Source organism: Crassostrea angulata, chromosome 5 (assembly GCF_025612915.1).
Source record: "Crassostrea angulata isolate pt1a10 chromosome 5, ASM2561291v2, whole genome shotgun sequence".
NCBI lineage: Eukaryota > Metazoa > Mollusca > Bivalvia > Ostreida > Ostreidae > Magallana > Magallana angulata.
In genome coordinates, this window is record NC_069115.1 from 596,272 (window position 1) to 616,733 (window position 20,462).

The following is a 20,462-nucleotide window of genomic DNA, read 5'->3' on the forward strand; positions in this document are numbered from 1 at the left end:
ATCTCTATTTTGTAAATTTAAAGTCAATGTTTAAATAGCCAAATTTCGTCATACACGTTAAGTTTTAAAGTGCATTGCATGTAATACTACAATATGATCCGTTTGGTCTGGTTCCAAAACTCATGCGCATGCTTTTAAAGAACACCCAAAACTCAATCATACGTTTCAGTTTTCTCCAACATGCAATCTCCCTTATCATATTAGCAATAACTCATTCATATGTTAACCCCACATTTAACGTTTTGCAAAATTATCTAATGAATATGTTAAAGTTGGCTTTGCGTTACGATTGCTGTCGTTTCGTTTCATCGAGTGTTTTGTTTAATCCTGTAACTTTAACATACCTCTGAATTGTATCCGTTTCCAAAAGCAATGTGTATACAGGACTTGTTCAACAATGTAAGCTGTATATCAAAATGATTTATATATATATATATATTCAAGAGTAGAAATGTCGAACAGCCGTAACACTTACTTAAGGTACCTCACTACACCTACACTTATACTTTTTAAGACACTACGTCAGAAGATGGCGATTTAAATGTTTTGTTGATATGTTCATATCGTTCGATTGGGTTGTATATCGTCATAGCTCATAGTGGTTAAAGTATTGGGCCTCTAAACCACAGATCATGAGTTCGAATCAGCCAGGAAATTTTGTTAATATTAACTGAATTAATTTTTTTGAAAATGTAATTGTTCATCCAAAAGTGCACATTGTTTGCCTATTTGACTTAACACTTCCTATCAACTATGGTATCTATCATAATCAATTAAATTTTCTGCTGATTTTTCAAGGTGTAGTGAGCATCCTTAACATTAAATGGTTACCTTCCCTTGACTCGTTTACGCTCACGATCATTCAAAAGGATTCTAACTTAATATAAGAAAATATGATCGTTAATCCATAAAGAGAATAAAGATGAAAAATTCCAGAAAATAATCAAGTAAGTTTAAGGAAATCAACATGCGCGGAACCAGTAAATTTGTCCACGGAGGGGGGGGGGGGGGGGGTCAGACGATTATAAATTTGAGTTTGCCAGTGGGTTCAAGGCATATTTTTTGGTAATTGTATAACGTAATTTTAAATTTTGTAGGGAGGAGGAATCCTGACCTTCTAACCACTCCTCCCTCTAAAACCGCGCATTAAAAAAGTTAACATGTAAATGTATCAGTAAGTCTACCCACACAGAACAATTGTTTTTAGTCAAGACATCTTGGCAGTGTTAAGTATGGTGTTATGAAGAGATTTGTCCTCAAGGTCTACTTACCGACTGTAGTCCATATGTTTTAATAAACAGCGTCTTCATTCACACCTCAGCATCCGCTAACATCCCACCACACCCCGCTTGGTCTATAAATTAACCATATGTTCCATTTGACAAATAAAAATGATTCAATCTATTCAGTATTACTATACCTTTATCTAAAAATGTCGATGACGGTTTTCAAGCTTAAACACATTATACCATACCATACCATACTATACCGGTATATCATACTATCAATGCATGATATTTTCCTTAACTTTAAACGTTTAGATTCTTATGTATTGGCAGCTTTTGTTTATAAAGTACACAAAACTATCATGACATAAATGCTTACTTAAGGACACTGAAAAAAAAAAATTGTCCAAATAGATTTACTGTATTTCTGGCTACCAGTTTACCAGAGTAACTTCTGTAATTAGCTATTAATAACAAACTGGAGCGCAACTTCAGCAACGTTGCTGCTTGCTTGACAAGCAACCACGACTCCCTCACTGATCAAACCAGTTATGCTTTAATCAAAACATTGCTGTGATGTCATTCCTTTGTTCCAGTAGTCTAACATTTTACATGTGACAGTCTGATAGTCGTGAGCGTCTTAATTTAAGACCGTTACCAGTGGTTTCAGTACAGGTATCCTTCACAAGCGGACCGCCTCGGGTAAAGCAGCATTGAAATTCAATGGCAGTGTTTTAAGTACAATATATGCCTCAAAAACTTCTGTATGAAAAAAATATTAAACAGATTTTGGTCCTAACAGGCCTCGAAATTTTCAGATGTATTTTCATACAGAACTGTTTTCGGCATATGTCCATTATATAGACCTAATACATATGTACGAACACATAGAGGTGCGGAACACAATACAATAGAAAAAAAACAGTTGGTTAAAGCTTTTTATTTACATTGAACGCATTTACGTGTCCCGTATGTGAAATCAAAACGAACACATCTAGCAATAGGGATTATTTAGCAATCGGGATTATTTTACAGGATATATATATATATATATATATATATATATATATATATATATATATATATATATATATATATATATATATATATATATATATATATATATATATATTCATTCAAGGTCAAAGAAAATCATTTTTCAGAAACATTAACTTTTTTGGCAGACGCCCTAACAACATAATCATCCAAGGACATCTTACCATTGCCCTCTAATCCCGAATCTAGACGTAGACTGCCGTACTGTGACTTCGTTTTAGTCTTGGCCTTTTTTCTATCAAACATATTTTACATTTTCGACCTCTTCACCAAAACCACTTGGCAAATATCATCCAAACTTGGCACACAGCATCACTAGCCAAATGACATTTAAGTTTGTTAACATGTAGGACCGCGCCGGGTTTTTTTTTTCAAAAGGGGATGGGATTAATAAGGAATTATTAAAAAAAACCTGTAATTTATTTCAAAACTCTTCTCCAAAAACCATTTTGGCAGAGAAGCTTAAACTTGTATGAAAAAAAGCATATGTAGTGTAAATATTAAATTTGATTCTCGTGGATCTTAAATATTTAGATATGAAGCAGATGACTCTGATTTCTTCATTATTTCAGGTTCTGTGGGATATGTCTAGTCAATGCAAGAATAGATGTAACAATTCAATATACCAAATAGCAAGTTAAAGGCCACAGCGAGTGTTTTCTTTTTCATGTACATTTCGTCTTTGAATAAAGTCTGCCTCATATGAATAAACAAAAAAAGGTATGTTTACAATGGAGCGCAATTAGTACATTACCCATGAGAACTCCATCAGATGTTTGGAAATCCTGGTTTTTAAAAACTACATTTATGTTGTCAACCGGACATTGATGCATCTTTTCTATGTCGTCTTAAGATTACTTGTGAGCGCAATCCGAATGGTTTTTTTTTTAACAAAGTCGTTTTGCAAAATCATGCGTACTCCCTGGACAATACAATATGATAATGATACAGCTTGGTGGATGGCAATTTTGATAAACTTTTTTTTTGTAAAAAAAAAAAAAATAACAAACACAAAAAAATAACAAAAACAGAACAACAAAAGCAAACAAAACACACAAACCACACCTTATAAAAGACAGTTTTGGAATTATGCCAAAAAAGACTCTTTTCATTTATTCTCTAGACAACACAATATAATACTTATTCCGATCCTTGTTTGACCATTAAAACGTATGCATATTTTTAACGTTAAGTTATGATTTGTGAGATAAGATGCCACTTTTTCTACTATAAATACTAGACATTTCGATATTTCGTAAACGTCCCATGTGTGTGATTTGAAATCCAGCACAGTTAGTCCGATATCATGTTCACACACAAACTCCACTTACGTGAAGGTTTCCAGCACTGGCAGTCAGATTAAACCGATATCACACACTCCACAAAACGTGAAGAGTTCCAACACAGTTCATCCGATATTACACAAACTCCACAAATCGTGAGGAGTTCCAGCACAGTTCCTCCGATATCACACACACTCCACACACGTGGGGAGTTCCTGCACAGTTCATCCGATATCACACGCACTCCACACACGTGGGGAATTCCAGCACAGTTCCTCCGATATCACACATACTCCACACACGTGGGGAGTTCCAGCACAGTTCATCCAATATCACACACACTCCACACACGTGGGGAGTTCCAGCACAGCTCATCCGATATCACACACTCTCCACACACGTGGGGAGTTCCAGCACAGTTCCTCCGATATCACACATACTCCACACACGTGGGGAGTTCCAGCACAGTTCCTCCGATATCACATATACTCCACAAAACGTGAGAAGTTCCTGCACAGTTCCTCCGATATCACACATACTCCACACACGTGGGGAGTTCCAGCACAGTTCCTCCGATATCACACACACTCCACACACGTGGGGAGTTCCTGCACAGTTCATCCGATATCACACACACTCCACACACGTGGGGAGTTCCAGCACAGTTCATCCGATATCACACATACTCCACACACGTGGGGAGTTCCTGCACAGTTCCTCCGATATCACACACACTCCACACACGTGGGGAGTTCCTGCACAGTTCCTCCGATATCACACGCACTCCTCACACGTGGGGAGTTCCAGCAGAGTTCATCCGATATCACACACACTCCACAAAACGTGAGAAGTTCCAGCACAGTTCACCCGATATCACACATATTCCACACACGTGGGAAGTTCCAGCACAGTTCCTCCGATATCACACACACTCCACACACGTGGGGAGTTCCAACACAGTTCCTCCGATATCACACATACTCCACACACGTGGGGAATTCCAGCACAGTTCATCCGATATCACACATACTGCACAAAACGTTAGGAGTTCCAGCACAGTTCATCTGATATCACACATACTCCACAAAACGTGAGGAGTTCTTGCACAGTTCCTCTGAAATCACACACACTCCACACACGTGGGGAGTTCCAGCACAGTTCCTCCGATATCACACATATTCCACAAAACGTGAAGAGTTCCTGCACAGTTTATCCGATATAACACACACTCCACACACGTGGGGAGTTCCAGCACAGTTCATCCGATATCACATACACTCCACAAAACGTGAGGAGTTCCTGCACAGTTCATCCGATATCACACATACTCCACAAAACGTGGGGAATTCCTGCACAGTTCTTCCGATAACACACATACTCTCCACAAAACGTGAGGAGTTCCAGCACAGTTCATTCGATTTCACACATAATCCACACACGTGGGGAGTTCCAGCACAGTTCCTCCGATATCACACACACTCCACAAAACGTGAGGAGTTCCAGCACAGTTCCTCCGATATCACACACACTCCACAAAACGTGAGGAGTTCCTGCACAGTTCATCCGATATCACACATACTCCACAAAGCGTGAAACGTTCGAGCACAGTTCATCCGATATCACACATACTCCACTTACGTGAAACGTTCGAGAACAGTTCATCCGATATCACACACACTCCACACACGTGGGGAGTTCCAGCTTAGTTCATCCGATATCACACATACTCCACACACGTGGGGAGTTCCTGCACAGTTCATCCGATATCACACACACTCCACACACGTGGGGAGTTCCAGCACAGTTCCTCCGATATCACACATACTCCACACACGTGGGGAGTTCCTGCACAGTTCATCCGATATCACAGACACTCCACAAAACGTGGGGAGTTCCTGCACAGTTCCTCCGATATCACACATACTCCACACACGTGGGGAGTTCCAGCAGAGTTCATCCGATATCACACACACTCCACAAAACGTGAGAAGTTCCTGCACAGTTCATCCGATATCACACACACTCCACAACACGTGAGGAGTTCCTGCACAGTTCCTCCGATATCACACATATTCCACACACGTGGGAAGTTCCAGCACAGTTCATCCGATATCACACACACTCCACACACGTGGGGAGTTCCAGCACAGTTCCTCCGATATCACACATACTCCACACACGTGGGGATTTTCAGCACAGTTCATCCGATATCACACATACTGCACAAAACGTGAGGAGTTCCAGCACAGTTCATCCGATATCACACATACTCCACAAAACGTGAGGAGTTCTTGCACAATTCCTCTGAAATCACACATACTCCACAAAACGTGAAGAGTTCCTGCACAGTTCATCCGATATCACACACACTCCACACACGTGGGGAGTTCTAGCACAGTTCATCCGATATCACACACACTCCACAAACGTGAGGAATTCCTGCACAGTTCATCCGATATCACACATACTCCACAAAACGTGGGGAGTTCCTGCACAGTTCCTCCGATATCACACATACTCTCCACAAAATGTGAGGAGTTCCAGCACAGTTCATCCGATTTCACACATACTCCACACCAGGCTTGGGGTAATGCTAAATGTAATGGTAATGCATTGCAATGCATTACATGTTTTCAAAGTAATGCTAGTAATGTGTAATGCCTCAAAATTAGCATTACAAGTAATGCTAATGTAATGCATTACTTTCCAAAATCTAGTGTAATGCTGGCATTACATGGCATTACTTTGCATTACTATGCATATTTATGCATGTTCACTTTAAAAAATGTGATGAATAAAATGAAAAGTTGAAATTGAATTTGATTAAATTTATTTTTACAGAAGAAAAAAATAATTCTAATTGAGAAAAAAATGTTTTAATTGTACATCTTTTATTAAAAAAGGTTTTTTTTAAATTCATTTTTGAATTGTTTATATTAACAAAGATAACAGTACAATTTCATAACATTTTTAAGAGTGTTGTTATTAAGAGTTTTTAATCATTTAAACAATTTACTCCAATTAGTTTGCACTTCAATAGACATGTGTCAACAACACACTATACCCCCTGGATAATCTAAGTATCAAAACAATCTATTGTTATAAGAAGTGCTAAACACCCCAATCCCCTTCCCTTCGCTATGTCACAATAGAATAGGAGACAGACATGCACATTTAAAAGCAAAATGAATGCACTGTCCATCCATGATGAAAATCAATATCACTTCCAATATTATAACCCATTTGAAAATAATCTTACTTATTTTCTCTCTCTTTCTCTCTGTCTCTGTCTCTCTCTCTCTCTCTCTTGTATATTAATTACACTGTACATTAGTTTGGACTGATAGAAAATACAAGATTTATGTATTTGATTTATTATTGCACTTGATATATCCTAAGATAAAGATCGTCAAACAGTATTTTCCAGTCCAAGCTTTGACTGCTCCTACAAAACATTTATTTAGTATAGCCTGGAAGATGGATGCATTTAAAAAATGAACCCTTTAAAACTTCAATCATAAAGTGCAACAGCAATCTTTTGTCTTAAAGTGTCCTCCGTAAAAAGAAATATAATTAAAATATATTAAGAAATATAACTGGGAAAAATCATCTGTTTATAAATTAATAAAATTAAGTGTCCAAAATTATAAAGGTTTGTGTAATCTGGGGATATATCTATATTTAGCTTTTAAAAAACAAAAACATTATTTCATAAATTGTTTTTTGTTACGCATGTTATCCTGTACGTGTCTCTATTTCATATCTGATATTGTATCATGCCAAATGTCTATAAATATCATTTTACTTATGTAATATGTTGTTCATATTGCCACAATATGATTATATATTGAGCAAATAAAGAATGACTCTTGTCTATTCATTGAATTTGAACCTGATACTGAGCATGAAGCTGTATATATGCTAAAGAGTGTTGTATATTTGAAACATTTGCAAAAACTCTTTATTATCTTTACTTTAAAAAAAAGTAATGGTAATGGTAATGCATTACTTTACTCATGTAATGGTAATGTAATGCATTACTTCAAGAAAATCAAGTAATGGTAATGGTAATTTAATGCCCAAATTCATGAAGTAATGGTAATGTAATGCATTACTTTACAATGTAATTCGCCCCAAGCCTGCTCCACACACGTGGGGAGTTCCAGCACAGTTCCTCCGATTTCACACCTACTCCACAAAACGTGAGGAGTTCCAGCACAGTTCATCCGATATCACACATACTCCACAAAACGTGAGGAGTTCCTGCACAGTTCCTCCGATATTACACATACTCCACAAAACGTGAGGAGTTCCAGCACAGTTCATCCGATATCACACACACTCCACAAAACTTGAGGAGTTTCTGCACAGTTCATCCGATATCACACATACTCCACAAAACGTGAAACGTTCGAGCACAGTTCATCCGATATCACACATACTCCACTTACGTGAAACGTTCGAGCACAGTTCCTCCAATATCACACATACTCCACAACACGTAAGGAGTTCCAGCACAGTTCCTCCGATATCACACACACCACACACGTGGGGAGTTCCAGCACAGTTCATCTGATATCACACACACTCCACAAACGTGAGGAATTCCAGCACAGTTCCTCCGATATCACACACACTCCACACACGTGGGGAGTTCCAGCAGAGTTCATCCGATATCACACACACTCCACACACGTGTGGAGTTCCAGCACAGTTCATCATATATCAAACACTCCACAAACGTGGGGAGTTCCAGCACAGTTCCTCCGATATCACACACACTCCACAAAAGTGAGGAGTTCCAGCACAGTTCCTCCGATATCACACACACTCCACAAAACGTGCAAAGTCCCTGCACAGATCATCCGATATCACACATACTTCACAAACGTGAGAAGTCCCTTCACAGTTCATCCGATATCACACATACTCCACAAAACGTGAAACGTTCAACCACAGTTCATCCGGTATTATACACACTCTGCAAATGTTAGGAGTGCTTGCACAGCTCACCCGTGCTCTTTCTGGTCTTTTACTATTTTCCTTAAAAAGATATTATTTTGACAGGCATCGCTTTTTCGATAAGAAAGAAATATGGTTATTTTTTGATGACTTTCCAAAATTATAAAAAGAACATTCGTGATTACGTATAACTTTTAAAATAAAAAAAAAAAAATAAGATTTGACCTAAGACAAAGACATTTAGTCAGCTACTGCAAATCTAGACTGATTGAAATTTGTGCATGATGTGGCTTTAGTTATATTATAAGAGACTGAACAGAACCCATAATTATGTAAGTACTAATTTCTCTCTTATAATTAACAAGTTCTAAATAAATCATCTCATCATTTGTCCTAAGTTATCAAACTAAATTCAATGTATAAAGTGTGAAAGATATGAGTGAATGTGTTTTTTTTTTAAATTACATTCATACCTCATATTCTCTCATACAGTAGATATTTAATTTAAACATATTTTATTGAGTAATCAAATGGATTAGGCAACAGGCAAAGCCTATACAAACCCTCTCCAAAATACAAAGTCAAGAAGTGGTGTTATAAAATAATCATAGAATATAGTATATAGTATGTAGTATAAACAGTAGATTCAGTATGGTCTGAAAGCTCTGTTCCATAAACAGGTACTTATTCTTTGTCATAAATATATGCTTAATTTTATACTTTTTACAAGAATATATAATTGAAATATGAATGTTTAATACTGATCATGATGATAGATCTGAATTACGTGTTTTATAAAATGCTGTGACAAGGGGAATAACTCTGTCTTATTTATAGCATTTATAAATCATGTATATTTATAACTTGTGCAATCAATTATTGGAAGTTGATTTTGAATCAACTCTCCGATGCAGTTACTCTTGCAAACCGAAAATGAAACAGTGTTTGGACCTAAGCACAAATCATCACCGCTGACAAGACTTAGTTCTTGAAAATAATAGAAAAATTCAAAGTAATGTATGCTGAAGCATTGTTTTTCAAGGAAACTTATCAATAAACACTTTGAAAATAGTCAGATTTTATATAATACGAACAACTAAGATATGTTTATAGTCTCATGTATTCCAACGCCAGAGTTTAATATAGCCTTGATCAACCAAACGCTCTGCTGTCTCCGTAAATCTCCGACAAGCAGAAAGGCTCTCTTGCTTATCGGAGATTAACGGAGACAGCCGAGCATCTGGTTGAACGAGACTAAAGTTCTATATCAATATTACTTGGATCCATACATTTTTAGCCGGGCTCTGCTGAAAGCAGAGTCCTGGCTATAGGCAGGCAAATCGCCAATGTTACTTTAAATAGCACAAGTAAACAAAAAACCAAACAGCGTCAAGGTAAAGCTTCCGCTATACCAAATAGTTACACGAAGAGCCACATTTTGTCAAAAGTGTTGGCATTTTGTTTCTTTTTTTTAAATTTCGAATGAATTGTCTATCTTTTTAAGTTTTCTTATTAATAACGTGTTTTTAAAACATTACTATGCATTTTGGATACATACAATGCGCATGAATTTCCATGAACTACTTTGCTGCGCGATGAAGAAATGGGGATTGAATATATAATGCTTGTTGCAAAATTCAAGGCAGCAACTGTTGAACTTTTTAACTTCTACTAGACAGACATTTTTTGTTTATAGCCGCTTACAAACTTTGGTCGCTCTCTGATGCTTTGCCGACTTTAAAAGCATGAGAGAGAGAGAGAGAGAGAGAGAGAGAGAGAGAGAGAGAGAGAGAGAGAGAGAGAGATTTTCAGTCTTTACTACACAATATGCATAAAGACACACCAAAAGAGCCCGGCTTTCAGTACTTCAGTACTTTGATTTAGAATTGCTTCGATTACTTATACATAGTTTGAAATCTATCTTTAAATATTACACAACATGATTTATATGGGGTTTCTCGAAATTCTTGTCTGAAAAGTCTAAAATTCAAATAATAAAAAGTGCGTAATTCAAATACAGACTAGAAACTAATTGCCATGCAAGATAAGTTGATTTTAAAATAAATGATAATCGATAAAATCAACTCTCGTCATTACTTCAGTACTTTGATAAATATTATGTGCATTGAACATATGAAATTGAATTATATTTATGTATATTTACAGGGTGATTTATTTTCATAATATAATAAATCATATATCGGTGTCTGTTTATACTCATTACATAGGACCCCTGTTACAGTGATTTTTTTTTAATCAAAGATTTCTAAACGTATGTATAACAATCTCCGTGCGCGTTTTAGTTAAGTTTAGCATCGTTTTTGAAAGTGTGTGTGTGTGGGGGGGGGGGGGGGGGGGGCAAACTCATCCAAAAAATCTTGAAAAGCCAAAAAAAAAACTTATAGGGTATTAGGTAAGACTAACAAAAATGCGTGTACTAATTCAATAATAAGTTATTTGAAACACCATATATGTATATAAAGGAAACATTTTAAAGCACTTTCTTCAGTTTTAAAAATACATCCAACTTTAATTTATTGTTGATCAGAAGAAAAAAAATATTTCTAAAGTTTCTTTTTCTAATATGTGCTTTATAAATTAATTAAGATATCATTAATTTTATATCTTTAAATTACTCTGTTATAACTTGGACCGCGGAAAGAAGTTGTTTTTGTACACGCGTTATCTTTTTGTATGAATACGAATGTACGTCGTGTAAGTGAAATAGTCTGTGCTCGGTTTGACTGGACACCGCTAAATTACCTATGATCCCGATGCAGCGATTGGGTTGCCTTAGCTTGGTAGAGAAATTAACTTAAAGAAGACATTCAACCAGAAATCTTTGTTTGATTCTTGACGATGTCGATAATGTTTTTATGAAAGGTAAGAATATGAAAAGTTGTCTTTCGAATGCGAGGTGCAGATAGGTTTAATGTTACTCCGCGCTGTTTGCTCTCTTTCGTTTGGGCTATTTTGCTATATGCGGCCAAGGGGATTCCCAGATTTTTACCAAGGTCTATTCATAAATGTCCTTTTTAGTAAATGACTGCTAATACTCCCATGTTAGGACGCTAGTTAAGGGGTGGGGAATATTTGGAATGTTGCCATTCATAATGCCCAAGAATGCGAGGTGCGCAACGGGGTTTATGTTAATAAGCTAGGGCCTATGGGAAGTTGGTACTGCAGTAAAATATTGGCGCGCGGATCAGAGGTGCTTGTTTGTGTATCAAAAGTTCACCTAATAGTAAAATTATATAGCGCTTCAGTTTATCCACGTACAAAGTCTTTGGGGTACCCCCTCTCAATAAGTAAATTTCAGATTAAGCAGGGAAAATACATGTGCTATAGTCAGTCCCAAGATATTTATGCTGCACATTTGGCATGTTTGGACGATTTTTAATAAAAATATACATACCTGTGAAAAAAAATTCAATTGAAATCAATAAAAGGAAAGTTTCCAAGATAACTTCATTCACACATTGTCATTTTCCATAGTAAAAATTCACAGGATCAAAAACGGATTTCCTACAGAGATTTATTATGGGAAGTGTTGACAACTTTTCTCTGTTTGGATGTCACTCGGAATACCCCATACAACTTTTCAATGTTATCATACGGGTACAATAGTCTCTTTAGCAATGGAAAACCCCCCTAGACTTTTTTCTTTTAGCTGTGTATTGAAACCTGACAGGCTATACTCTGTCCCAAGATATTTTGGATTCACATTTGGCTTAATTGTTTGGTATTTATAAATACCTCAGGATTCAAACGATGTTCATTCAAAAGTATGAAAAATTTCCAAGAGTTCTCAGTCAAAACGCCCCTCTTAGCTTATCAGGTTTCAATACAATTCTAAAAAATGTGATGTCTATGGAGATTTTGTATTGCAGCAAGCCCGGATGATAACGTTGAAATATTGCGCGATGTATTCTGAGTGTATTCCCAATGGAGAAAAGATGTAAACATTCCCCATTATAAATCCCCGTAAGGAATCTGTTTTCATTCCTGTGAATTTTTCCGAGTGAAAGATGATAATGTGTCAATGAAATTATCTTGGAAAATATTCCTTTCAACTATTTCAATTGCACTTCTTTCACAGGTAAGTGTATTTTTATTAAAAATCGTTCAAATGTGCTGCATAAATATCTTGGGACAGACTATAGAGGGGGCGTTTCAAAGGGAAATCGTGGGATTTTTTCATACTTAGTCTATTGAATGCAACATTGTCTGAACCAAGAGATATTTATAAATATCGAATAATTTAAGAAAATATGCTACAAAAAATATTTCTGGACTGCTCGTCGACTGGAAAAGTCATTTTACATCACCAACATCTATACCTCGCTCAATGCAGAGACATGTATGTTATTTATGTCTCTGGTACAATGTGATAAAACCTACAAAACATTCAGAATAGAACACATGTAGAACATTGGGGTATTTGTATAATTTAATTGACCTAAGGATATGCCAATCAACTTCCATTAAAGGTAGGGGATTTTGGATCCCGATTTTAAAAAAAGAATAAGGATCTAGGTCTTACAAAAGGGTAGGTGAGGAAACTCATACGATACCCACACAATAACATTGTTTATACCTTTAGTCCTTGTTATTTTTTAAATTAACTTTTTTAGAAATATATATCCATTTCAGGAAATCTAAATATGAACCCCGCCTGTAGTCAAGGAAACAAACTAACACATCATGACCATTCCTTGGAAGGACCAATCATCGCTTAGCAACCAGTGTTTACACCCGACAAATTTGGAACCAGATCCAAAAGATCAGGAACCTGAATCAGTCCCGGAGAAAGGGAGACCGGAGTACTCTGATATCCATCCCTCTGGGAAAGTAGATCCCTCCGAGTCGTCAGAGATCTATTTGCCTCCCCTAAGAAATACTGAGTCTTCCCTGTGTTTTGATCGCTCTTGTTTTGTGGAATCTCTTCATGAATATAAATTTCTAGTAATAGAAAAGCTGGTAACAAGTTTTGAGACATTGTTGCTCAGTCAAATCTTTTCTTTGAGCATACCTTCTTACCCTGACGATCCCAAATCTACACTGCCTGAAGTATTTTGTGACGACCCTTGTTGGATTAATTTTGTTCTTGGACATTCTCCTTACAGAATACGGTCTTTAACTGGCCGAGGACTCGCAAGATTCACTTTTAGGCTCTCCCTTGTTTTTTTGCTTTTGTTGATTGTGGATACAGAAAACTCTCTTAATAGTTCCAATGAACTACAGAACAATCAAACTATAAAACTGTTTTCAGCGTCAGCAAATTTCCATGACCCAGCATACTTTATCCAATCAGTTCTTTTAAAGGGGTATAAAAGTGAAGTCTGGGCGAATCCAAAGCAGAAATTTAAGACAGTCGGAAAGCATAGGTGTTACTGCATGAGGAATTCTTTTTTTGTGAGTCATCACGATCCAAGCAAAAGTGATCTTGACTACTCCGAGTGTTTCGGAAGCATCCATTAAGAACAAAATAAATATTAACAATAATTTTAAAATATTAGGTAATATTTGTATTTTGTTTTACTCTAATGAAAAAATATGACTGTTGTTTCATTATATTCTATGTACTATGGATGAGGAATTGATTTATACCTTGGAGAATTTTTCAATCTCAGACTCAGATTTGAATATCAGAAAACTGTGCAATAGTGAGCTTAATAGGCTATATACCTACAAGGACTGGAACGGGACGGTATTTGCGATTCGATTGGCTGAGGAAGGATTCTTCTACACTGGCATCGAAGATAAAGTTCGCTGTTATTTCTGTCACTCAGAGAAAGAAAACTGGTCCCCGGGTGAAGAGGTTAAATCGGTTCACAAAAAGCTAAATGCTAATTGCCCTTTAATCGTCAACCAAAGTGAAACAAACAATATTCCAATTTATAGTCATTTGTTGGAGGAACCACTTCTGCCGGCTCTTCAAAGAATCAGTCACTTGTTAGTCAGGCCACACGTTGAGCAGGATAGAGATCTCACGAGATTCGCTGAGCAAGATAATACCCCTGTGATCTCGGGAAGAAGAAGGAGCATGAGCCACACTTCAGACTCCACACCGGGATCCAACAATTTCCCTGGTGGATCCAGGGATTCGTCTATAGGGTCAACTGGATCTCGGGATAGTGGGAGAGGCAGAAGTAACAGCCAGGAGGGAGGGTCACTGGAACAGCCACCACAAAGGTTTAGCATAGGATTATCAGGTTGGTGAAAAGGCTGATATTTTGTGTAAAAAGGGTCTTTTTTGCAGAGTACACAGAGCAAACATATTTAAAATGTGGACCAAAGTTTTTAAAAGATATTTCTACTTAAAAAGGAAACTGGGATAGCTTAACCATTACACATTGTATATTATACTCATTTTTAGTTGGAAAATGATTTTTTAAAAAAAATGATGCGAATGATATGAAAACCTGAATTATCAATTCATGTGTGTCATATTTAAATTAATATCTTCATATAGAGGTCAAAATTATGTTCATCATATAAATATAATTTGATTCTTTATACATTATACCTAAAATCAATAAACTATAAATGATGCTAAATGAAGTATAAATTGGGTGTCTGTCAAATTTGACCAGTACTAAGGTTAAAAGTGTAAATCATTGAACATGATCTCCCTGTATGACTTATAATGACAGGTCTTTGATTGACAGGTCCTCAGCCCGCTGTTGCCAGCCTCCCTCGCTCCCAAAGTGGGGGAATCTCCTCCCCCCAAAACGAGACACCCCCCCTGGAGCCCGCCCAGCTGCTGGGAAATCCAAGCTTCCTACGGTACGAGAAGAACCGCCTGGACACATTCAGGGAGTTCCCCCCCACGGCCAATGTGAGGCCCAATGACTTGGCCCGGTCTGGATTCATTTACACAGGTGTGTAGACATTGAGTTTGTACATGGTTTATTTATGATGATGAGGGAGAATTATCCCCATCAATTTTTCCTGGGAGTATAAAACATCATATACATGACGTATGTGTATCTCAAACAATTATACATTCATGCAATTAATAGTTTATGTTTCTGAAACATCATTTTTAATTTCGTTAGACAGAGGGTTTTATCAGTTTGCTGATATAATTTTATAAAGCCAAAAACACATTCTGCACCTTTATTAATTACAAGTGTACGTACTGTTAGTATGTACATACAGAACTGGTCATAACTGACTCTTCAGGGGTTCTGATTGATTGATGAGAACTTCTTATAGCGTGACATTACAAACAAAAAAGCCTGGGTGATCATGAAATCATTTACTATTGAGTTTCATGTCAAGCTTGTTGCTTCTTGGGTTATTTTGAGGTTGATGAGAACTTCTTATAGCGTGACAATGTTACAAACAAAAAGAGACTGGGTGAACATGAAATCATTTATTTTCGAGTTCCATGTCAAGCTTGTTGTTTTTTGTGTTTTTTTTAGGCGTAGGTGACCGAGTACAGTGTGTATTTTGTCGCGGGATTCTGCGGGACTGGGACGTCGGTGAGAAACCTCACATCGAACACAAAAACAAGTTCCCCAGGTGCCCCTTCATCCTGGGGGTCAATGTCGGAAACGTACGAATGACCCCGATCCAGCCCGCACACCGCATCAACGTGGGAGGAGGCTCCAACAACCAGAGTCTGGGTCACATGGAAGCTTTAGGTATCAACACAGACCGACCGAAGCACGCCAACTTTGCGGTGGAAAGTACCAGGTTGACCTCTTTCAATAACTGGCCGCAGTACAAACATCAGACTCCACAACAGCTGGCCGCTGCAGGATTTTTCTACGCAGGTAACTGGGAATTCACTTTGGACATCTTTATTAGAATTATAAATAAAAATTTTTGGCAGTATCAGCAATATACCAATTCATTTATGGGATACATCTGTTTCAATTGAACTTTTAAATTTTTAAGTTAACTTTGTCCATAAAAAGGGCCAAGTTATAGTTAAGGAAGAGATAATAAAGTTGTTTTTGTGGAAGTAATCACACATATGTACATGTAGCATGTTATTGAGTAAAAGGACACAATATTTGTTTGAAACTGTTTGGTTGATAGATTTTGAGAAACATCTCCAGTATCAAATATCTTCACATTTACAGTACATACACACATATTAAGTAATTCATCAGTTTCTGTACAGAATATTTGATCAGAGATTTTCTGTGTAGATTTTGTTCACGTTTTGATAATAGTGTGAAGTATTTCCATTCTCTGCTGTATTTTTACCAGGTTTTGGTGAAAATGTGAAGTATTTCCATTCTGTACTGTATTTTTACCAGGTTTTGGTGACAATGTAAAGTGTTTCTACTGTGACGGGGGTCTTAGGAACTGGGAGCCTGGGGATGACCCCTGGTCAGAACATGCTCGCTGGTTCCCCCGCTGTTCTTTTGTCCGTACGGTGAAGGGGGACCAGTTTATACAAAGCACACAGGAAAGATTTAGTCATCTTAATAGCACTCCAGGTAAGATTATACAAAATGTGTATCTTGTTGAATGTTCATACATGACTTTGTATGATTAAAGTAAGCTTCTGAAAAATTCCAATTATCTGACATCATGTACATGTACACATACTGCAAACATCCTGTATTTGGCTGTTAACTTATTGCAGAATCTATGAAAAAAGGTGGTCTCTGCCAAATCAAGTTCATGGCTATTAATTAGGCATATAGTTATATCCATGTATCTTTGTTAAATAGATACATGTAGAAAGGTGCTAAATCAAATCTACACTAACTAGCTGAATAAATAATTTTCCACGAATATTCAACAAGCTTATGATGATATGACAATGGTATGAACTGAGTTGATTTTTTTTTTGGTGTCTTAAACTTTTACAATTTGGTACATGAAAAAATGAATAACAAAGGTCAAAGATCATTTATTGAGACATTTATCAATGTTACCATACACAAAAACATTGAGTTGAACTAATAAATGAAAATATGGATAAAGCAATTCTTACCTTTTAATGAAAAAAAACTTGTTGACCTCTTTCTCTTAGAACATCAAGTTGAGGCCCGCGAGGTCCGCGCTCGAATGGAGCTGCCCATGGTTCGAGCTGTTCTGGAGACGGGGGTTAGTCGGAACAGCGTGATGCAGGTCATAGAGAGGAGGCTGAGAGAAACAGGTAGGGGGAGTTTACTGGAACAGCAGTTAATTAAGAGAGAGAGAGAGATTGGTTACTGGAACATTATTTATTAAAATTTCTCTGTCAAGTACACTTTTTGAGTACAGTTTTTGGAAAAAATAATTTAATTGTAGCTGATGTTCACTCTTTGTGATTCTCCGTTGTCCAACTGTTGCTATTCTTCAATCTTCACTGATCAGTTCTATGAAGTCAAATTGCCTTCTTGTTTCATGTACATGATTATAGTCTGCTGAGACTATAAAGACAAATACCCCTCTGTCATTCTCTATGATGTGTGTTTTAAGGTGACGACTACCCGTCTGCTGAGGCTCTACTGAATGCGGTCCTGACATTGGAGGAAAATCCCGGGGCCCTCAATGTGTCCTCGTCACATGACCTGGGAACCATGGATATCCCCCCGGATATCCCTCCAGATATCCCTCTAGATATCTCTCCACCCCCTCCTGACCCCTCACCTACCAGGACCATTCAACGTATTCCTAACTCGGGTACTTGCATTAACATGTCATACACCGAAATACATTTATTTTATTTCTTACTAGAATGATGTACAAATATTGATTTAGTATTCATTTTAACCTAAGGCTTGTTTCTAAAAGTATTTTTAAGTATGCAACATATAGTGACATACATGTATCAGAATGTGATGGATTTTTAAACTGTTTCTGGCTAAATAAATTGCAATAAGATAAATTTAAAAATTGATAATGTTCCCATGTAATTATAGTGTGTCAGATTGAGCTTATGCGGTCTTGCACATAAAATGCTGAATTGAGATTTCAACATATTTTAGTTTTAATTTTTTTTTATTCGATATTATGCGAGTTAGAAGATTGATTCAATGATGGTTATTGTCGTCTTTACAGGAGGAACGTCATCTAACACTACAGTAGAACCGGGATCCAAAGGTAAACAAAAAAATTACTTTGAATTTGTAATTACATTTTAATTACATTGTAAAAACATTCGAATTACATTCTTCCATATCATCCACTCAGATGTACTTATCAAACAAAGCATATGTTCCCAACAACCAATCATTTTACCAACATTTTCAAAAAACCACCAATCATTCTTCAGTTATACAAGTTATGTATAAGGCTGTCCGAATTGAATTCTTCATTTAATGTAACCCATGCACGTAGGTTTAGGAGAAATTGAGTTTTAAAAAAACCCATACAAACCCTGATTTTAATTTGATATTTTTCAGTTTGATATTTTACTAAAATACTGTAGTCTGTAGAAATTCAAAATGCTTAGAGCACATTTTGGACTATAAATCAGATACTCAAGGGGATTATCAGAAGAGATCAATATAAAAGAGATAACCTATTTGTAGTGTGAATACTCACTCGATTTATATATATGTAAATGAAAAAGATCATTTGTTTGAAAATTGGTTTGTTTTAATTTCATCGCTCTCCGTCATAGGTTAGGTATTTTGAAGTGTTGTTATATGTAGAATAAATTTTAGGTGGCCTAACATAGGTAGAAACTAGATTAGTGGCCTAACATAGGTAGAAACTAGATTCATTTCCAAAATGTATGTGGATGTTCTATTATATAATCTGTTTGTGAATGTGTCAATCTGTGTGTCTAATGAACAGATTGATGAAAACTTTGCCTATTTATACATAAATATCAAATGTAACCTAGTCTATTTATAAATCAGATGTAACTGTCTATATATAGATGTGATGTAACCTTGTCTATTTATAGATCTGGAGGAGGAGAACCGGCTGTTACGTGAGCAGAAGACGTGCAAGATCTGTCTAGATGCTGAGGTGGGGGTGGTGTTTCTGCCCTGTGGACACCTTTGCTGCTGTGTGATGTGTGCCCCCGCCGTCCGGCAGTGTCCAATCTGTAGGGCTGAGATCCGCGGCACCGTGAGAACATTTATCCCATAGGAAGTCCTGATGTAGATTGATTTTATACTGAGAAAATCATTTTTCTTGAATTTACTTTATGCAAATGCAGTGACTTTTATATGTTGAAAAAGAACTTTTATTATAATGTGTTTTCTGATTTAATCATTCTTTATGTATGCTGCGCACACTTTCAAAAATTGAAAAAGTATCCTGCCTTATTTTATTTGCCAAATTTCTATTAATTTAATTTTATCAATATTGTAAATGCAATGCCTTGTGTACATATGAAACAGGACTTGCTGGAATAAGTTTGATGATTATTTTCTTGATTAAACCACTCTTTGAAATGCTTTTATTTTTCCGTGTTTTTATCGTCTTGAACGACTCAGAAAATTTTAGTAAAACTTGGCAAAAGAATCCTAGTCTTATAAAGACAGTAATGAAAATGAATGGGTTGTTTTCAAGACCCAGAGAGCCAGTAATAGGAACATGCTAACTTAAGTCCACTTGTTTATTTCTAGAGCACTGGGTCCTAGCATCTTTGTTGGGTCCTTTTGCTTTTCATGCACATGATCAGAATCATGAGTAGGATTACTTTGAAATATAAGCACTAGTGCACTGCTTGCTTGTTTCAGATTTAACCAGCTCTGTGCCATATGACGTGAAAATAATACCAATGAAAGTTTTGTAAATATTGCTCTATTTTTTACTGAAATGCGGCACGCCATTTATGTCATCGCACGTTCTCGTACTCTTTTGGTTGAGCTCAGGGTTGTTTTTGTTTTGGTCGGAAAGTACTGACAAATTACATTTGTTAATCACCTTTATTTCTACAGACTTTCAGACATGATATGGCAATCGAAACTTTTTTCAATTATGTCTCATTTTAAATAGTGATACTTATTTACCACGCATTTTT

At 36.6% G+C, this 20,462-nt stretch overlaps 1 protein-coding gene across 1 annotated transcript; it reads left to right on the forward strand.

Annotated features, from left to right (window-relative positions):
* Positions 1–11,261: 11,261 nt before the first annotated feature.
* On the forward strand, positions 11,262–19,894 carry LOC128186184 (baculoviral IAP repeat-containing protein 7-like). Its single transcript, XM_052855951.1, has 9 exons — positions 11,262–11,410; positions 13,181–14,742; positions 15,199–15,411; positions 15,958–16,311; positions 16,804–16,986; positions 17,529–17,654; positions 17,960–18,163; positions 18,542–18,583; positions 19,395–19,894. Exons 2-9 carry the CDS (start codon positions 14,115–14,117, stop codon positions 19,580–19,582), a joined length of 1,938 nt encoding a protein of 645 aa, XP_052711911.1. The 5' UTR covers positions 11,262–11,410; positions 13,181–14,114; the 3' UTR covers positions 19,583–19,894.
* Positions 19,895–20,462: the final 568 nt, after the last annotated feature.